The sequence below is a fragment of the Pangasianodon hypophthalmus genome, chromosome 19 (assembly GCF_027358585.1).
Source record: "Pangasianodon hypophthalmus isolate fPanHyp1 chromosome 19, fPanHyp1.pri, whole genome shotgun sequence".
Lineage (NCBI taxonomy): Eukaryota > Metazoa > Chordata > Actinopteri > Siluriformes > Pangasiidae > Pangasianodon > Pangasianodon hypophthalmus.
In genome coordinates this window covers 3393736-3416118 of record NC_069728.1, presented here as the reverse complement: position 1 = coordinate 3416118, position 22383 = coordinate 3393736, and the positions used below count along the sequence as shown (strand labels likewise).

At 39.7% G+C, this 22383-nt stretch overlaps 1 protein-coding gene across 8 annotated transcripts in view; it reads left to right on the top strand.

Annotated features, from left to right (window-relative positions):
* Positions 1–22383, top strand: part of palld (palladin, cytoskeletal associated protein) — a 99920-nt gene that overhangs the window by 53765 nt on the left and 23772 nt on the right. For 6 of the 8 annotated variants that reach the window (XM_053242147.1, XM_034313616.2, XM_053242146.1 and 3 more), the window contains 3 exons: positions 53–172; positions 2549–2906; positions 6872–6907. In XM_053242147.1, coding sequence (XP_053098122.1) covers positions 53–172; positions 2549–2906; positions 6872–6907 — 514 coding nt within the window. Of the gene's footprint in view, positions 1–52; positions 173–2548; positions 2907–6871; positions 6908–18113; positions 18354–22383 lie in introns of those variants that run through there. The other 2 variants (XM_026946840.3, XM_034313618.2) reach the window with 2 other exon arrangements.

Genomic DNA, 22383 nt, shown 5'->3' with positions numbered 1-22383 from the left:
AACGAATCAGTAATCAGTGTGTAATTCGTGACTCCTATGTTTGACCCAACAGAGGAGATCTGCACTCTGGTGATAGCAGAAGTTTTCCCTGAAGACGGAGGCCTGTTCTGCTGCAGTGCTACAAACCAGTACGGCTCCATCAGATGCAGCGCCCAGCTCACCATCATGCCAGGTGTGTTTTAATCACAAACCTTACAACCAAATTTTACTCATTAATATGGACAGCAGGTTCCTGATAAAGGTGTACTGATTATGAATCAAAAGTAAAAAAGAGTTATCTGTAAATGAGTTCACATGTTTTGTTGAAACAAACTAGAAAATCTTACAGCCTATGGTGGTCTATAAAGGTTCATAAACTGAATCTTGAACTAAGGGACAAATTTCACTTTGGCAGTATTTTTGTAACAATCTGAAGGTACCTGATGTTTTTTCCCTTAAACATCAACATATTAAGTCATGAATATCAAGATGGAGGTATTTATACTGCTATATTAGTCAGTACTAATAAAGTAGGTGCATGTGGCTCGACTGTTATGGCTTGATTATACACTATAAGTGATTAATATGCAACTTTTAAATAGTCATTGCTTAATATGTTTATGGTAAAAGAAGCAAAAAAGGGTTTCTCAAGAAAATGGATACATTTCTATTTCTGAAAAGGTTTTGAATGCTTTCCTGAAAAATACACCTTGAAGTGGGAGGAAATGGCATTATGTTACCTCAGGATGTATACATTTCCTTTTTTCATGTATTTTTCCTAAACATGTTTTGGATATTTTTTCAACTCTGTTACAGACATACAGTATCAAGCAGTAGTTGAAAAAATGTCAGGTTATGAATAATTTTAGAATATTATCTTTTTGTAATGATTCCACCAGTATGACTGACAAAATTTCAGGTAATTTTAGGAAAAACTTTAAAAAAAAAATCAGGTTCTCTTTTTAATGAGTGACTCAATGTTTTTCTGAAAGGTGAGGCAAATGTTTCAGCATTCATTTTTCACAAGTATGACATTTTTCTTGAGAAGGAGAGTTGCCTAAGTCCTATGAGCCTTGCCATGCTCTAGTTTAGTATGCTCTGTGTGTATGGAGAGTCCTCTGAGTGAACATGAGTACCTGTACAGGGGAAGCTGATCCTAGCACAACTCACGTATGGCAAGGAAGAAGTGTTTATTTCTGATGCTGGATCAGCGTACCTATTTATAGTGCAATCAGAGTAGAGGTCTGACCCAAATAAACAAGGATTACATGGATTCATAAAGACTTAGATGCACTCCAAACAAACAGTCTTTATACCTTCCCTTAGGGTAAGTCAGCACCAGCAAGCCCCATAAAAAGCCTGGTTTTATCATAAATTGTTTCTTTATTTGATCAGTTTTTCTGTATTGCTCATTCTCAAATATGTATTAATCATACCTAATTATATAACTCTTTACTAAGTAATAATAAATAACTAAAATACCTAAAATAACTAAAGGCCCCTGTGTAAATTCACTATAACATACATTGATTGTTCCCTTTATTAAGTACAATTGCTCATTCATGCAATTATCCAATCAGCATCATCGCCTGGTCTTTCTCCAATCTTAAACTGTCCAGTTTTGGTGAAGCTGTGTCCACTGTAGACTCAGATCCCTGTTCTTGGCTGATAGGAGTGGAACCCGATGTAGTCTTCTGCTGTACCACATCAACCTCAAGGTTCAGTGTGTTGTACATTCTGAGATGCTTTTCTGCTCACCATGGTTGTAACGAGTGAATATTTGAGTTACTATAGACTTCCTTTCAGCTCAAATCAGTCTGGTCATTCTCCTCTGATCTCTCTCAGCAACAAGGTGCTTTCGCCCCCACAGAACTGGCACTTACTGAGTGTTTTTGTTTTTCACACCATTCTGTGTAAACTCTAGAGACTGTAGTGTGTGAAAATCACAGGAGATCAGCAGTTTCTGAAATACTCAAACCAGCCCATCTGGCACCAACAACGATTCCACAGTTAAAGTCACAGAGATCACACTTTTTCCTCATTCTGATGTTTGATGTGAACATTAACTGAAGCTCTTGACTTGTATCTGCATGATTTTATGCATTGTGCTGCTGCCACATGATTGGCTGATTGGATAACTGCATGAATGGGCAGGTGTACAGGTGGCCAGAGAGTGTATTTAACTATGCGGGTGACTATGGTTATCCAGTTCTGTGCTCTGTTAGGTATCTATGTTTATTACATATTCAGCCATGATACTATTATAGTTTGCTACAGTGATTTATGGTTTCTATGTTTATTGCATATTTAACTACGGTACTTGCACAATAATATCTGATGATAACTCTGATTGATATATGGGTTTTACTGTGTCACTAATATGACAGACATACCATGGGATATGATATATGGTTATATAGTGCACAAACAAGAGCTTTAATTTCACATGAGTAGACAACTACGGTCATATAAACAATGCAACAATTTTGTCTAATGTTTTGCATGTAAAGCAAATTTTAAGAACAAACCAAAGAAATTTTACCCATTTCATTGTCCATCCTCAATTTAGTGTCTGAGGAATCGCCCAGAAACGGCGTACCCAGAGACGACAGCATCTTCGAAGACAATCAATTGTTCCCACCCCCTCCCCCGCCCACTGAAATCAGCCTCCTGGAGGTCCCACCCAAAACTCCGCCCAGTGCTGAGGCCTTCCAAATAAATGAGCTAGACATTTGGCCTAGTGTTCAGGCTGCTGCAGATGTTGAGCACCAATCGAACGGAGCTTTTTCCAGCAGCAATACCACAAGCCCCCAATCAGCAGTGAGTATGAAGGAGATTCCATCCCCTATTGGAGAAGCTGCACTTCCTCCATCGCCATCTCCAGCTAAAGACGGACCCCCTGTTCCCATCAAGCCCAAACCCAGACTGTGAGTAACACATCGTTCTCCTGCACGCCATCAGCATGTTAAACTGAGTGGCTGATTGACACAAAAGCATTGCAAAAATGGGTGTGGCATCAGTCCTAAAAGACACCAGGGATAGTCTGTCTGTCCAGTACAATGTTTTTTTTTTTTAAATGAGAGTTGTAGTACCAGTATGAAGTTCAGGGGCAGTTGTAGGTGCTGAGAGAGAGCGTGTTCTGCTCATGTGCATGTTTATGTGCTGCTGAAATATGACTTGAGTTAAAATGATCTCCCATGTTGTGGGTTAACTCAGGGTGAAGTGCCTGGCTTAAGGGCATAAAGGCATTACCTTTTATCTTGTTTTTGTAGTTAAATTTCTACATCAAACCAGTTTGAGTACCAGTAGTAATGTTAACTGAATTTAATTATGTTTAAATCTAAATTGAATTGAAATTATTTGATGGTAAGTGACTCTAGTTACCAGAGTCCTCAATCAACTTTGACATGTTGCTGCAGTTGAAAGTAGGTATTTGAAATCTATTTCTTGCTTATCCCAGTTTATTTATTTGTACATCTAGTCAGTACATCTACACTATATTACCAAAAGTATTCGGTCACCTGCCTTGACTCACATATGAACTTAAGTGCCATCCCATTCCTAACCCATAGGGTTCAATATGATGTCGGTCCACCTTTTGCAGCTATTACAGCTTCAACTCTTCTGGGAAGGCTGTCCACAAGGTTGAAGAGTGTGTTTATAGGAATTTTTGACCACTCTTCCAAAAGCGCATTGGTGAGGTCACACACTGATGTTGGTCGAGAAGGCCTGGCTCTCAGTCTCCGCTCTAATTCATCCCAAAGGTGTTCTATCGGGTTCAGGTCAGGACTCTGTGCAGGCCAGTCAAGTTCATCCACACCAGACTCTGTCATCCATGTCTTTATGGACCTTGCTTTGTGCACTGGTGCACAGTCATGTTGGAAGAGGAAGAGGCCTGCTCCAAACTGTTCCCACAAGGTTGGGAGCATGGAATTGTCCAAAATGTTTTGGTATCCGGAAGCATTCAAAGTTCCTTTCACTGGAACTAAGGGGCCAAGCCCAACTCCTAAAAAACAACCCCACACCATAATTCCTCCTCCACCAAATTTCACACTCGGCACAATGCAGTCCGAAATGTACCGTTCTCCTGGCAACCTCCAAACCCAGACTCGTCCATCAGATTGCCAGATGGAAAAGCGTGATTCATCACTCCAGAGAACGCGTCTCCACTGCTCTAGAGTCCAGTGGCGGCGTACTTTACACCACTGCATCCGACGCTTTGCATTGCACTTGGTGATGTGTGGCTTGGATGCAGCTGCTCGGCCATGGAAACCCATTCCATGAAGCTCTCTGCGTACTGTACTTGGGCTAATCTGAAGGTCACATGAAGTTTGGAGCTCTGTAGCAATTGACTGTGAAGAAAGTAGACGACCTCTTTGCACTATGTGCTTCAGCATCCGCTGACCCCTCCCCGTCAGTTTACGTGGCCTACCACTTCATGGCTGAGTTGCTGTTGTTCCCAAACTCTTCCATTTTGTTATGATAAAGCTGACAGTTGACTGTGGAATATTTAGGAGCGAGGAAATTTCACGACTGGATTTGTTGCACAGGTGGCATCCTATGACAGTTCCACGCTGGAATTCACTGAGCTCCTGAGAGCGGCCCATTCTTTCACAAATGTTTGTAAAAACAGTCTGCATGCCTAAGTGCTTGATTTTATACACCTGTGGCCAGGCCAAGTGATTAGGACACCTGATTCTGATCATTTGGTTGGGTGACCGAATACTTTTGGTAATATAGTGTATGTACAATCAGAAGTACAAATATTTAATTTTTAATAATAATCAAATAATTATTCAATTTAACCATTTCATGCATAGTGTCCACATTTATGGATAGTCAAGTTGTTTCTTTAAGGAAAATATTAAATGTAAAATCACCTCCAAATCACCTGAGACCATTACTATAATTTAACATAAATTATTAATCCTTATTTCTGCTGCTCCCAAGGTCTCTGATTTATTTTTAGAAGTATTCTACACAAAATCAAAATCTCAAGTTAAGTTAAAAAAAATGTGCCAAGCTCCAATGAATGCCTTAGCTTTTTAAAAAATTATTATTATATATATAATACAATATAATATGACATGCAATTATAAGTCAAAAAAATCTGAAGAATCTTGATAAGTTTTAAATAATTTATGCACAAAAGGGTTAAAAGAGTCCTTCCTCAAACCTAAGGACACTGTACATGGTATCAGTGGTAACAAAACATTTTCCTAGAGAAACTGCAAAAATATATATAAATTGATCTAATGTGAACACAACTAAAATTAAAGCTCAGCAGAGAGGAGCAGAATATACAGTACATATAAATAAAAGAACTAAGATAGCAGATGAATTTATAGCAATAAATTTATAAGTTTAAAATTTATATCCTGAATTTATATATTTCTGTAAAGCTGCTTTGTGACAATGTCCATTGTTAAAAGTACTATACAAGTAAAACTGAACTGAATTGAAGAGAAGATGTGTGGAACCTGAAATCCTATCAGGTTGAGGGAAAGCCAGCCTCATGAGATGAGTCTTAAGTATGTTTTGATCATCATGATTATCTAATTCATGATTATGATGATTATTAAAGACTACGGAAACTCATGAGACATTACATCATTCAGGATGAATTTTCTAAAGACATTTTTGTTTTGATGAAGTTTCCTGAATTTTTTATGCTGTATATGTTCTTTTGGCAAGCAATTGTTGCTTCAGTGTTTGCCAATGAGCTCTGAAGGGTTGTATTTTGTATTATTTGTCGCTGAATTCTTATTTTGCAGAATTTAGAGTGAAAAAAAGATAGTCTCTTCCTGGTGTTTTATACTGGAGGTTTCAGTGCCAGTGTTGCTGCATTGTTCTTTTGCAGCTCATGACTGTAACTTTCAATAAACTAGCTTCCTCCATTCTCCCCCATTTTTGAGCATATATAAACTATACAATGGAAAAGCCAAGCCACCAGTTTTTCTTCTCCATTGTATAACTGCATACAAAAGAACAGGTGTCAAAGAAAGAGTTTAGAGCAGACAATGAACCACAGAGTGAGTAAAAGCTGAAATTGATACAGCACTGATGTAGCTTTGTCTGCTTTTTGCTGGACTGTGTTGAGTATCATGACAGTTATGTGTGTGTGTGTGTGTGTGTGTGTGTGGGTGGGTGGGGCATAAGAACAAAAGAATTGAATGGGGTTTGTGTGTGTTTTGAATAGGGCCGGTCTGTTCTTTACCTTTCTGTTGCATATCCGGTGGATATCATTTCAGGGCCAGGAGAGATGGGCAGGAAATATGAAGGAATGTATATGTATGTATGTGTGTGTGTGGTCATGTTCAAACATTGGTTTCTCAAACACACTATGTACACTATGTCTTTAGACTATACACTATTTACATAAGTGTCTAGTACAATGGAAATTAACAATTTGCACTTAAATACACTGGCCTCTGATGGCTCCGAACTTACCGAGCAGACTGACACCACTGAGTTTTATATATGCCAGCTCATAAATACATTTAGTAATGGATTTATTAGGGTCTAAATAAGCGTAGGCTACTTACAAAGAATACTGTTACAGCATTGTTCTGAAAATAAAAGTAGCATTAGGGAATACCCCCAAATGTTGGGAACCAAAATATCCTAGAATAATTGCCAGAAAAATGTTCTGGTAACTTAAAATGAACGTGTATTACTAGCACACTACATTCACACTTTCACTAAAAATGGCTAATGCACTATGGCAGCATGAGATTCGAGTCCTAGCTCTGAATTTGCTGATGTAGCTTGGCTTTTGTTTGGCCTGCAGGTCAGAGTATGAATGACAGTTTCTTGCACATGGGGCTGTACATCCCTTCTGCTTCTGTCACTTCACATCCTCTCAATCTCTCACTCAATTCTGTGCTTCCAGATTGAATGATGTAGCCGATGACAACTCAGAAGAAAGGTAGTATGAATAGGCATTTGGACCGCCCTGGATGCACAGTGTGTGTGTGTATGTGTGTGTACGTGTACGTGCGTGATGGGCATGTGTTAGGTGATGTGAAAGACTCATTGTTTCTCAGTAGGGGAAGGAGCCAGCTTGAATGGCTCACTGGTTGGCAAAGTTGTGTCCTTGCTTGAGCTTCCACAAATGGCATAATTGCTGTAAAAATGCTGCTTCCTCGACAGATTTTCCACAATAACATTACGGCCAGGCTGCCAGACACAACGGGAAGTCCCACCAGGAGCCTAACCCCTTTGCAACCACCCTACCTAGCCTACCCCCTCTCTGCCCTGTAATTTGGCTGTAAAAACAGAAATCCTATAATGACATAATTACCAAGGGGTCATTGCTGCATGCCATGTGGTGGCTTATCAGCCCTGCTCTGTGTGGCCTCACATCACCATCACCCTAGCAACATTCACAGTACTTTGACCCCTGGCCTGTAGACTCAGAGTTTCCATGTTCTGGTTTATTTCTCCCTGGATACTACCTGTAACGTGAGCCTAATCTGATTGCCGTAAAGCTAATGATGTTTTAATGTTTAGTTGCAGATTCTGCTAATTGTTGTCTTTTAAAGGTTTCCTGAAGCACCCAGTTTCGTTCAAATGTTGACTTAATTGACTGGCTAATTAAATCATTACCTGAATTGTATAACATAGCTGGAAGATGAACGGAAAGTATGAGTCTGTCGTTTGGTTGCTGTGCTCTCAATAAACCCTGAAAAACCTCTCTCCAGAGCATCTCCCGTTTCAGTGGTGAGGCCGAGCCGTTTGTTGTCATGATGATGTTGCTTTGATGCTCTGCACTCAATCCAGCTGGCCCATAAACTGACCGCAGTGGCTGCAATACACAATAAGTTGTTACGTTGCCAACATCCTCTGGCCCCATTTGACCCCTGTTTTATGGCTCGAATGGACGTGTGCTGTCCATGTGCTATGGATGTGACAAAAGCTCTATGTAATAATAATAATAATAATAACAACAATAGGTATCTCTATTGTAAAAACATTTTTTTTCTAATAATATATTAAAGTTATTGCTAATCAAGTACTATTGTGTAAATGAATCCCTCTAACAAGTCATTCACTTTTATTCATGGCAGCTATTAGAGTGGCACATTATTTTAACACATAATGTTGTAATGTTGTAACAGAAAGGGTCAGATCAGATCTTTTAAACCGGTTGTTAGTTTTGGGAGTTTGATTTATGTTCTATAGTCGATTGTGTTCATGTTTGATTCCTATCTCTGTTGCTCTGTCAGGAAACATTTCCATAATTTGACAAAGAGCCAATAGGTAATAACTACCACCCAACATCCTTCAGCACAGGAAAGAGGCAGGAGGAGAGGACAGGAGGGACAAAGAGATACAGCAAGAGGATAAATGAAAGTGTTCCGTGGGCCTGGATTCATGATCTTACACAATTTCTGTTTTTTTAATGCTTAAAAAAAAACTTTAGTGCATATGACAGGAAAAACCGGGACTCATGAGGAAATGTTAAACTGATAAATACCTCACAATACCTCACAATTTTTGAGTTATGAGGTTGAGTTTATCATTATGAAAAGTTTATCATTGTGTTTGCATTTGTGTGTGTGTGTGTGTGTGTGTGATTTATGAGCTGAATGAATTGAAAACATTGCGGGGTTTTACTGGAACATGCCCCACCGAGTGTGAAACCTATACCGTACTGCACCGATAACACCTGGAGCTTGTAAAGATGCGTGTGTATGTGTGTGTGTGTGTATGTGTGTAGCTAGAGAGAAAGGGGGGAGGGGGGTGTCCATTTGCAGATGTGTGACTCGAGGCTATATATGCTCTTTCATTTGTTAAACTGTGTGCGTGAGTGTGCATGTGTGTGATGAATGAAGTGTAAGCTGTGGCTGGTGTCTGATATCTGCTTTCTCAGGTTGATGAATGTGTTTGCTGGCGTAGTGAGACATTTCACAGGACCTTTTTGAATTAGAATCTGATTATAACATATCGGTTGTGTGTGTGTGTGTGTGTGTGTAACAGAAGCACTGAGTTTCAAAGCTAGAGTCTCATCATCTACATTTAGCCACTCTGTTAACACTACCAATGGAAAATCGGCAGGCAGAACCCCACAAAGAAAGCCAAGAAAATAATTATAGCTCCACCACATTTAAATGATGCCACTGTGAATTTGATTATGGCCTCCTTTGATTAGAGGTTTCAACATTTTTTTCTGTGTAGATTGTTGGTAGGCATGACAGAAATTCATGGACAAAAAACAGTAATTATATTCTCAGTGTACTGTATAATTACGTGTTAATGGATTTTTAGTCTCTTAAAGATGCAGTTTGTTCATTAAAAATGTACCTGTAATAATCACATAAGTTTAAAGATACTTTCTAAAAACTCCAATGCATCTCACTAGATTCAGATAAAAGATCAGCTCCACCTACAACATGAACAAAGCTGCTCAGCCTTGTACATTTTCCCAAAAGGCAGCCACTAAGCATACAAAGCTTTAATAGAGGGGTGGGGTGGATTTGTAGACAGAGGAAGGATTGTGAGTGTTCTTTAAGGCAGCAGAGGACACTAAAAATGCTGCTCTAAATTTTTATGGTGTGCCCAGTTTTCTAAGTTACATTAGCCTTTTCAATTTATATATATCACTAAAATAGATTTTGGATAAGTATAGAAAAAAAATGGATAAGAAATGATAGCTCAGAAACTGTGCCTGAGTCCTGAATGTACAATGATGTGAAATGAAACATGCTGAATCCTGTCAAGACGAAGACAGGCTACAAGCACGCACTAGCTAAGGTCAGGGGTCAGTGTACTCCATGCCTAGGGCTAGAGATGAAATCATGACCAGGCAAGGAGGATCTGGGCCACACACACCTGAAATACTGCAACACACACTGAAACACATGTCATTTTACATCACATTAGTCTCGTTCGTGACTGGTTTATCAATAGAACCTAAATTTAGAAAGGTTAGAGGAGAGATATTTTCAGTCATTATGGTCATTTGTGAAACATCTACTAGTAGTTAGTTAAGACTGGCCTTATAGTAGTTTAAGCTTGAAGATGTTTCACCACTCAGCTGAGGGCCACACGTCCACAAATCCAGTCAAGCCTTTAATTCTCTTTAAAGAACTAGACATTGCGTGTGGACATACTTGGCAGTAGCAGCAGGACTTGCTGGCTGCATTGCTCTCATTCCGCTCAGATTAAAAGAGCGCAGTCTTCACAAAATCCTTCCCACCACTGTGGGGCTGTTGCTACAGAGACCAAAGACAACTGCAGCAAACTGTGGTTCGCATACTCTCAAACTGTTTTTTTCTTCCCCTCTGGCATCTCTAATTTCTTTCTTGATTTCCCACTCTTTCTCCAGCTCAACAATTTCGCACATGTCCATGAAGATGCACGTACATCATTCTGTCTAGTTTGTCTGGTTGCATTTGGCTTTCTATGTGATGCATTGCTGCTAATTCAGACATTACTGAAACTTTACTATAAGTTTGGTGGCCTTTGCTGGCTTTCGTGGTAATGCTAGGGTTTATTTTGCTTTAAACTAATAAAATCTACAGCTTACAATGTGGTCACTGTGCATCTGGTGTTCTAGTGAGGTCGTATTTTGGTCACTTTTCTATTATAAGAAGGTTCAGCATCTCAGTAGGGTGTCTCTCTTTGGTCAGACACGTGGCAGAGATGTGGTCAGTTTTAAGACGGTTGCAGGCTATCCATTGAGCTGAAGTTGGAAGACGTTGTGTAAGAGTTTATGATTAAGGGCTTTGTTTCCAAGCATGACCTTTTACAAAGCTTATTTCAATGGTAGAGTAAGGATTGCAATTATATAATTGTACACTGATAGCTCAGACTTTAAGGTTCTGGGCTTGTGAACAGAAGGTTGTGAGTTCACTGCTGGGCCCCTGAGCAAGCTCCTTAATCCCCAAACTGCTCAGCTATAAGCTTGGATTGCAATGATAGCAAGCTTTTATTGTTATTATTATTATTATTATTATTATTATTTCCCCCATTTTTCTTCCCAGTTTGGTCACCACCAATTCTCACCCACTAGCCAGCTCTCTCCCGCAGAGCGTGGGGGTGCGGAGGATTGGGAGAGTGGTTTGGCAGAAGGTTAACGTGCTTCCTCTGAGAGACAGGAAGCCAGCCAACCACATGCTGCTCATGCTGCGTCATAGGGCAGCATAACACACTTGGAGAAAGTGCTGTCTACCCTCTTCTGCATACATGAGCTCACATATGCCTACGATTGGCTAGTATCACTGTGATTGACAGGGGAGAGAGAGTAATACCGTCTCTCCCATCCTCAGAGCACGGCCAATTTTGTATTCTTGACTCCTAGCCATGGACAGCTGTAGCATTGTCAGGATTCTAACTTGCAATCTTTTTACACAATTTTTACACTGTGTGTTGTGTAAGTAAACATCACGCATTTACGACATAAAACACGTCAGATCAAATCAAGAGCATGCCAAATCTAATAGTGATCCAGTATTCCAGGCCAAAAGTATTAATTAGACTATTATATCTAACTATTAATCAGATATAATTTGCTCATTTAAAATTATTGATTGAATGGAAATTTTAGAAATGAATGGAATCAGCCCCATGTTTCATACAACTGCTTTCCAAACTGAACATCAGACTGCTTTTGGAAAAATCTGACTTTAGATAGTGTTCCAGGTGAATCATTTCTGTTTGAGTTGTAGCATTAGAGAAAAACTAAGGATGAAGCATCACTTCTGGTCAGTGTGCAGAAAATGTCCATGTATTTACCATTAAGTCAGTGATGTCATTAATAGCAGGAAAGCTGTACAGCTTATGGCTGATGTAAAGCTCCAGCACTCTGGTCAGGCCCAGACACATACCTCTCATGTGACTCAGCACTGTTCACCTCAGCAGCAGGGTTCGCTTTATGAGGTGTAGCTTGTAAAGCGGTTAATGGTGTATTAACAATCACTTTCTTGTAGAGGCGTTGCGTGTGGTTGAAGGCTAGGAATCAGTTGAGGAAAGAATAAGTGTGTTACAGAGGAAAATATGGACTAACAGGGAATGTGCACCACAGTGTTTTACTGAGGCATGTACACAATAAAATAATGAGTTTTATACAAGACTAAATTAGTCCTATGGACTTTATTGCATAGGTTAGGGGTAACATTTAGATAGTTATGATATACTTGCCTAGTTAGTGTTAAGTCACTAGTATGTGCCCACCTTAAAATGTGACTTTTTTTCTTTATTTACTTTGTTTTTTAAACATTTACCATATGAAGAATGTATTCTGCTAGTTTTTTTTTTTTATATGCAGGCAGTAACATTTCTAATTGCTTATTATAGGTTTAGTTAAAACATGACTAGCAAGAAATATTCAACTTGGGCAAAGATTGAACTTCCTAAAGAAGAATGACTGGACACTTAAGAATTAACAAATTAATTTATTGTACAGTTCAATAAAGACAAAATCAAATATCAGGAACACGTGTAAAATGTAATGGACCCATGGCAGTATACAATGCAGATAGAATAACAACAGCTAGTGCAGGAGACGAGATGTAATAATGTTGTATTCCCGACCTCATCATTCAACAGAAAGAACCTTAACTTTGAATACCTACTCTGGATTGTGAGTTCCTCCGAGTTCAGCAAGTGATGTCAAATCAACAAGGCTGCTCACAGAGTCAACAGTAAACAAAGTAACACATTTTACCTTTAAATGAGTTATACTGTATATACAAGTATTTGCTTTAGATCAATCAACAAAGACAAATCAACAAAATCAACAAATTTGCTTACTGATTACACAGTTCACTGTTTTAAGGAGGAGCATATATACATACTTCAGTCATCACAGATAGCTGGCTAGCTTGTTGCTAACAAGAGACAAACATGGAGACGTCCATGTTTTTTTTTTCTTCTTTGTCGCTCGAATACACGGAGGTCGGAAATTACGTCATTCCAAGCTCTGACTTCCTGCTTCTGAGGTAAATCGAATGCACCAATAGAACTTGCAAGCCTTTTATACAAGAGCAAGCTTTCATCTTTATGTTACTATTAACCAGGAAGCACTCTTGTGTTTGTTATTTTTAATCTAAAAACTATTCATGACAGGCAACTAGCGCAGACCAAATCACCCTGGAGGAGACAAAAAAGCATGAGTGATCAAAGCAAGCAGATCAGCAAGCAGTGTGTGTCCAAACAGGATAGGAAAATATACTTATATATACTTATATGCCATAACTCCAATGGAATATATTTAATTCATGGATGAGGGAACGTCTTTCTTCTGTGAACAGTCACAGGCCAGTGTATCCACACACTACGCAGTAATCGACGTTGTTTACACCGGGAAATGACATTTTAGTGTAGGGTTTTCAAATGTTGGTTCTGAGTCATTAGTGTTCAATCATATCTTGCTGTGTTCAGTGCACTCTAATGTAATGTATTTTAATTTTACTCCGTAATAGACTAATGTACATATAATATGGGAATACAGGCATCGTAAAGTGCTAACTCCATATCACATAGCCTACTTATAGATAACATTGTTTACATAAGTTAGGTCATGGGCGGGGTTGTGAACAAAATTGGCTAAACCTATAAATGCATGGGTGTTTCATTAATCGTTTGTACATATGTCAGGGTGTTTGTGACTTATCAGTGCCATGATGGCATTTCTTTCAACATTTAAAAACAATTTAGTGTCAGAACAATTTATTGAACATAACAAAATAATACAATAAGGTGCACTATATGGCCAAAAGTTCATGAACACCTGAGCATTACACTCATATGTGCTTGCTGAACATCCCATTCCAGATTTAGTTTTACTATTATAATAAGCTCCACTCTTCTTCAAAGGTTTTCCACTAGATTTTGGAGCGTGGCTGTGGGGATTTGTGATCATTCAGCTACAAGAGCATTAGTGAGATCAGACACTGATGTTGGTGAGGAGGTCTGGGGTTCAGTCGGTGTTCCAGTTCATCCCAAAGGTGTTCAGTGTGGTTGAGGTCAGGGCTCTGTGCAGGACACTCGAGTTCTTCCACTCCAACCTTCACACACCATGTCTTCATGGAGCTCGCTTTGTGCACAGGAGCATCGTCATGCTGGAAAAGGTTTGGGCCTCTTAGTTCCAGTGAAGGGAAACTGTAATGCTACAGCACACAAAGACAATCTATACAACTGTGTACTTCCAACATTGTGGCAACAGTTTGATGAAGAATGACATATGGGTGTGATGGTCAGGTGTCCGCATGCTTTTGGCCATATAGCGTATATCTTGTTGTATTGTACACTGGGCGAGGAACACTGGGTGAGTTGGCACCCTGACTGACACATTGACGAGATTGAAAGGGGAAATGAGGTCACAGTTTGCTAGTGACTTTGCATTTTAAGGGTTGGCTGAAAGTGTACAGAAGAAGGAAAGCCTGAGGAGGAGAGAGACTGAGGAAAAAGGACTGGCAGTCCTAACTTACAAAAGAGTGGGCATTGTGACCTGCAGGAAACAGAGCAGCTCTCCAGAAGACACATCCACAATATGAAATTGTGTGGCTGTGTAGCAACTCAAGATCATTCTGGCAAACCCACACTGAACTGAAGTTAAAGAGAAACGCAAGCTTGAAAATGAAGTGGATTGTATGTTAGCAGAGTGAGAGAGAGAAAAAGAAAGTTTAGAGTTCAGAGATATGTGATGTTTAAAATGAGACAGGGCATGGCAGGACACTTGAATCCTGACAGGATGGAAACACAAAGACTTTCCTGATCCTCTGTTTGTGAATCTAAAAGCCTCCAGTCCGCTGAGAGCCACATGGTATGCGGGACTGAGGTTACATACACACACACACACAGAGCTCAGGGAATTGCATTGTTTCCGGGTGAAGTCAATCAGTGGCTTAGTGAAGGCAGTTGGCAGGTTGGGTGTTTCAGTAACGTGTATGTCATGAGTTCATGCAAGTGAGTTTCTTGAAAACAAGTCTTATATCTGTCTTATATCTTTGATGTAATTAATAAGACAGATTTTTTTTCCAAACACAGACACTTTAAAGTTGAGAATAGTGGCATTCAATCAAAACACAATAGGATATTATCATATGATAAAATCATTATAGTAACAATTTAGGCTTATCCATGAATAAATTCCTAGTGCTCTTCACACAAGTTTGAAAACCTTCACTGTTGTGTTTGATCTTAACAAATAAACTGACTGATGGAGTCTGACTGCGATGACGCAACAGTGAAGGTTCACCCGCTGGGCCTCTTTCTCCCAGCCATTAAGGGGTCACACACACACACACACACACACACAAATTACCGGAATCTAATGGAACATGTATAGGTCAGAAACATACAGGATATAGAATGACAGATATACTGTAGGCTCTTCACACTGATTCCACAAGGGCATGTATAGATATTTGCACTATTTCATACACAGAGTTTTCAGATTTTAAGCTATTTTCACCTTCAGATTTCAGAAGTGCACTTGCTCAAGTAGTGCCTTAAATGAAATATGAAATAAATTCCCAGTGAGTAAACCTCAAATCATGACTTGATGAAATAAAAACTGAAAATAGTGAAATCTTTTTTTCTTTTTTTTTTCTTGATTAAGAAGTTAAATGGATATATTTCTGATATCCAGGAGTTTTAGATTAACTTCATAATGACTGGGTTTTCATTATAAGAAAAGGTGGAATAATGTGACAGCTGGATATTAATTTGTTTTGGGAATTTTAGATTCAGTGTAGGAAAAAATTACTTTAGATTTGAATAAACAATAAGTGTAAGGGGGAACGATTTGAACTACTAGTGTACTTAAGTCGCAAAAGTCTGCATAATGTTGTTATGAATATTCTCTGTGTGTGTGTGTGTGTGTGACAGGAGAGGGGAAAAGGCCCAGCAGGTGAACATTCACTGCTGCGTCATCACAGCCAGACTCCATCAGTCACAGAGCCTGTGTGTGTGTGTGTGTGTGTGTGTGTTTAAACAAGAGTTTAAAGCAAAGAAAGAAAAAAAAAAGAGATTCTGAGACAAAACTTTAAATACATTTCACTGGAGTTCAGCTTCATTACAAATTTCTTACACAATTTTTTTGTGTATTTTTTGCAGTGCAAATCAGTGGAAAAAAAACAAATCAGTTTGGAAAAGGACAAACACTGCAGCGCTTTACTCTACTTTTTCTACCAAATGAGAATTTCTTTTCTATAAACAATATAATGTAAAAGGGCAGAAACGTACCCGAGTGCCTAGGAAACTATAACATATTTATTTAATTTTTTTCTGTGAAAAAGCCACACAATAATTTTCACAATATGTTGACTCACAGGACTGAAAAGCAAACCATGTGAAATAAATACAGTAATGACAACCTACTGTACAGTGGGGAAGGTTCAAGCAAACAGAGGGAAAGAAAAAACGAGGGAAGAAAAGTTACTATATAGAGATTGTGGATGAAGACGAGGAGGGCAGAAGAATTTTTTATTAGATTTTTGTTAAAATTCATTCATTCAGTCATTTGAAACTTTTTTCCCACTAGCAAACATTAAAAGTACCAATTATACCTCAGTAAAAAATTTGCTTTTTGACATTTTTTGCATACTGAAGACTCTTCTTTCCACACGGTTGTGTATCGATTGATTGCCTTGCTGGTAGTGTCTTGCTCGTCTGCCTTCAAGCAGTTGTGTCACTACGTAACAGCATGGAATAGTTCATTACAGCAGTGACTTATGGGTAGAGCTGCACTGACATTATGGAAAATAATCCATACAATCGAAAACAGCAGCCATTTTAAAATACATATATGGTACTGTGCAAAAGTCTTAGGCACCCTATTTTTTGTTATAGATGTTTGTTTTATGACTTCTCCATTATTGAGTCATTAAAAAAAAAAAAAAAAAAAAATATATATATATATATATATATATATATATATATATATATATATATATTTACCAACATTACTTTTCCAACAAAATTTTAATTAAATGTTACAGAAAAATGTCTATATGTCAGCAAAGAAAGTAAAATATTACGTAACAGACCACTTTTCAGCCAAAAAGCGTAGTGAAGGGTTTTGCTGCAAAAAAAGTGTGATAGTCAGTGTGTCCAGAGGAACCGTGGCTGATTTTTTTCAACCCAAGCAAAGGGGTGTCACACCAAATCTTTTTTAGTTGATTACTGCTGTACTGTTTTTATGTAGAAATGTTTAATTGCATTATTTTTGAAGACAATGTTTGGTTTCACAGCATTTCTTTGCATGTGCCTAAGACTTTTGCACAGTACTGTGTATATAATTTGTATTTTCCTGGTGGTCCTACACGACCTCCTACTTTTGTCCAGTCTGTCTTTTATACCAGGGCCGTAACCACCATAGACACTGAGAGGGACGCGTCCCCCAGTAATCAGATATGGCCAAATTGTCCACCCCAATATCTGATATTTTTGATGCTTCACTCCATTATTCACCGCTATGTATGTTGTTAGAATGACAAAAAGTTAAAAAAGTTGTTAGGGCTTTGGTCTGCTTCGGAGGTCTAGCAGCACTCGTCAATGGCAAAATGTTTAAGATGGCTAATCAAATGAAAGAAGGCGGGTTTTACTGTTCACAGAAGCCGCGCATGACGCTTCAGTTATAACAGTAAAAGAGTGCGAGGTAAGATGTAAGCTAAGTAGCTAAAGTTTAAAATTTGACAAATGTTTTAGGATAGAAACATTAAATGACAGACAGTAATATCCAGGGATGCAAACATTTACGTGATTCATGTAATGTAATGCGTTATTGTCAATGTGAAGAGACGAGAAACATTAACAGAGCTAAGAATGAATTAAAAATGAATGTGTGCATATTGTGAATACATACGCACTGACCTCACTGTACTTATTTTGGTCCTAAATGTAAAGGTCTTACATTGTGTGTGTCTATACACATATATGTATATATAAAAATGAAAGCCTTTATTACACAGAGAACCCAAAAGGACCATTACATTTGTGACCCCCCACCAAATGGTTTGTTCTCCCCCAGTGCTGAAGATGTGGTTGTGGCCTTGTTTTATACAAGGAGTTGGGCTTGTGGAGCAGGCGAGCTTTTATTATGAAGCGGGGACTTTTACACTGACACGCTGCTGAGTGAGAGTGCAGGCAGCTCCGCTGTGAGTCAGTCACGCGCACAGCGGCCAGAGGGAGCGCGAGACCGACTCAGCGTCACTCAGGCGCGCGCACATATAAAGCACCACTACCTGTAGCGTCTCTGGCTGATGCGCACACACACTCTCTCTCTCTTACACACACTCACATACATACACATACACACATACATACATATGCACACACACACACAAACTCACACACACACACAACTCCGCTTTTACTGCTGAGGAGCTCCAGGAGAGAAGCGCGCGCGGGGGTAAAAAGTGAAGGTACACACTTTACCTTTTCTTTGCAGCTTGTCAGAGAGAAAGTATATTTAAAGAGTAATAAACAGCGTCAGTTGCATCCTTTAGTAAATGTCATTTAGTCCTCAGGAGGTTTAAATACTGACTTTTTAACTGTTAAACTGTCGCATGTTGTTGGTTTTGGAGTGATGTGATGGATCAGTCACAGTGGAGTGAGTTTTAATGGGACAGAAGAAAGAGAGATATGATGGGAGATGACATGTGAGGAGCTGAAGGAGATAGATGCACCTACCTGTTATCTACACTGCAGGTAGATTGACCTCACACACCTGCAGTACTGTATATCCCTGCTTCAGGGGCTCTTTATGGGGGAAATGTCTGCAATGAGGACAAGAGAGGGTTAGAAGAAGTCTGAGGAGTAGTGCTGGTCAGGACACAGTTTCCTAAAATCCTCATAAAGTTTAAGAGAAGTGGTAGTGATTAATGTGATCCTCGCTTTATCAGTTTAGATTATGCTTTTTTTTTTTTTTTTGGAAAGACGAGTACAGTAATAAGCTCTTCATGGAGGACGAATCTAAAACTTAGCTCCGTCCTGCAGTGCACAGTCTTTGGTTGGTACAGTAATGATGATGAGTTGGCTAGTTTATAAAAGGCCATTGTATTAACTGCTTTCATGCCAGTGGGGTGCTGACCGAGGGTTTGGCTCTCGTAACTTTCTCGCTGGATGAGTTTAACCCTATTCAGATCTGCTTCTTTCCTTTCTCTCTGTCTCTATTGAGAGTGCGTGTGCACGGACGCAGAGGAATGCGAGCCCAAGACATTCCTCTCTGTAACGGCCGAGGAGACATCGCCATCAAATGGGATTACCAGGAGAAAGAGAGAGAGAGAGAGAGAGAGAGGGAGAGAGAGAGAGCTTGTAGTCTCAGTGAGCCATGCTCCATGCTGCTTCTAAAAGGAGGGTGAAAAGAAAACAGTCTGGATCTATTTTATGTGGTGTGTAAGCAATTACAATGTGACAGAAAGAGAGAGAGAGAGAGAGAGAGAGAGAGATGGGGGGATGGTTAGAAGGACAAGGAGAATGAGAAAAGTCGTATAATGCAACGAAAGAGAAAGGTGAACCGTGTGCAAGCGGAGACGTTTGTACGAGTGAGTGAGTGAGCAGAAAGAAAAGAGAGAGTGCATGGGGTTAAAGGGCGGGGTGCTGGAACGTTAAACAGCACTGAGCGTCGAGGCCGTGCAAACTTGTATGAGGTGAAGGAGGAGAGAGAAAAGGATGAGATGGCAAAGAGAAAGGCCACGAGAGAGATTGTGGAAAGTTTATGGAGCTTTTCCTGCATCTCTGGAAGGAGAGCAGAGCACAGTGCCAGCGCGTACAGGGAGCCAGCACATGGGGTTTTGGGTGGGAGCCTGAGACGGAGATCAGATTTGGGTCAGGCAGGAACAAGCTCAGCTAATGCCTTTAGTGGCGGGAAGTGAGTGTTTAGCTTTTGTGAAGTACAGGAGGTGAATAACATATTTGTCAGAGGTGTCAGGTCAGGTTATAGTGCAGTGTTAGGTAGTTTGAAGGTTGAGAAATTTCAGTGATTGAGTAGGAAAATGACAGATCAGGGTTTTATTGGATCGAGTGTGCCAGACTGCGTCTGACTGACAGGACTGTTATTACACTCAGACATGTAAGAAATCTTGTTTCACTCCGTGGTGAGACCATGCAGACGTGTGTGTGTGTGTGTGTGTGTGTGAGATATGTGAAAAGCCAAAGTGACTCAAGAGGCTTGCCAAAACATTCTAGCCTTTCATTTTTATTGCAATTGGAGAATGTAGGGATGGGGGGCTGTGAGACTGGTTTTACAGGAACCTGGAGGAAAAAAAAAACAGTCCAGGAGCTAAAAATGATTTTTAGTCAGGCATTTTCAGTGTGATCAAACTTCTAGACTAAAACAGTTTTACAGAGTTGCCTTTGCATCGTTCGAATCTAAGAAAAACGGACTTGTTTAGTAATGCTGGTCGTTTTTCAGTTCTGTGCACCTTGAAAATTTGTGAACAGAGCACTTCCGAGCATCATTTAAACCCTGTATTTCTGTAAACCTTTATTCTTTGATTGTAAAGTTATATCAGGAAGCAGAAAGCCAAAAGTTAACTGGACATGTGCTTCATTTACGTTACGTTATTACAAATCTGTCTAGAGGTCAGTGATGTCACCGACTGGGTGAACGAACACATTATTGCCTGTTTTAAGGTGAAAAGGTTTGCTAGGAGCTGAAGTGATACATTTTTAGATATTTCAAAATTTCTTCGGATCACAGACTGATGATCGGTGACAATGAGGATGAGTCATGAAGTCTGGAAACAGACATTTTAGTTAAAAGATAATATTTAAGTATAGGTTCCAGTCACTTCACTGGAACTTCTTAATCCCATCTGACTCAGAACGGGTGGAAAGATGAAAAATCTGAACAGATTGAGACAGAGGGTTAGTCATAGCTTAGTCTGCCTCAGAGCAGCTTCAGAGTTCGGGAGCGGTGATGTCGTGAAGATATAACTATGACGGAAAGGCGAGCAGAGCACGAGTGCAGGTGTGTCTTTTTTTCATAAACTTCCTCACAACTGTGACACACACACTGCTTAGCCTGAGAATGTCTACAGAGTCTGAGAACGAGACATGTTTCGGCTCGAACACGTCTTCATATCTGTTGTTTGCTGGCACGGGTTTGTTTTATCTGCGTTGTGTTAATTGCCCATAAATCCTGGGAATAAAATGGGGAATAAATCCATCATGCTTTTCATTACCATGTTTATTACTGACATTTACTTAATTTTATTTTTAAATTTAATTCTGTCTCTGTTTGAAATGCACCTGTTTGAAGCACGACCGTCAAACATAATCATCATTACCAACAGATGCACTTGCGCACACACAAACACACACACATGCACATACTTTTGTACCCTGCTTCTGTTTACAGAGGGAATCCAGTGATCATCAGCTGTTTACACTCAACAACTTCCTGTCTTTCAGCAGCTATTTCCTGCTCTTCCACTGCACACACACACACACAGTAATTGTGCAGTCATTTGCCTGTTTCTCTCAACACATGCGGTATTGCACTTACCGCAGAAGTCGGAATGACGCCATTTTCGCCCTCCGTGCATAAGTAAGATGTGCTGACATCGTGAGCAGTAATGTTGATTCGACGTCACTTGCTGAACTCAGGGTTGAGGAGACCATCCGGAGTTCCGGAGTAGGAATGCTGAATTGAGGGGGCATTTTCTTTGTTTTTGTCCTAGTCGGAGGTCAGAGATCCGACCTTTAGTCGAATTCAATGCTTGAATACAGTCATTAAAATCCGAGAATGATTTGTCTCAGTAAAGTCTTTGGGAAGGATGCAGACTTGTCTATTAGGGATAAAGATCTATAAGGGAAATGAAGCAGGGAGGCAAATGCTGCCCTTCGTAAGTTCACTCAGACTGGTATTAATATTAAGTGTGTGAGGTGGGACATTAACTGACACCACCAGTCAGACTTGGCTCACTGATTTCCTATATGCATGACTGCATCTTGTATCATATGACTGATGAACTAATTAACCAGTCCTGGTTCTGTCATGTATTTAAAGGTCACATTGCTAATAAATGTCAGTCACAATCGATATGCATATGCACAACTTAGGATGTAGTGATATATCCAATTTATAATGCTATAATGCAAAAAAAAGGCTTAAGAATACAGTCTCAGTTTTTCCTACACAATTCTTCTCACTAAACTGATCTTGGCCAGTAGGGAAGTGTAGCTAATACAGCAGTTTCCTGAACTGTCTGCTCAGCGTTGCTGCTTGGATGAGCAAAGAGAAGAAAAGATTCAGCAGAGCAGCAAGAGAGCGCAGAGGGAGGAGGAATGGGCAGAAAGTGAAGGATAGGACCAAAAAAAGAAGAAATAAGTAGGGGATGGTGAATGGCATGTGCTTGTGTGTACAATGATGGAGTAGTTTGTTGGAAAGAAGTGCAAATTGACAACACTGCTCCATCGGCATGGCAACAAGGAGGCCTGCTCCATCTC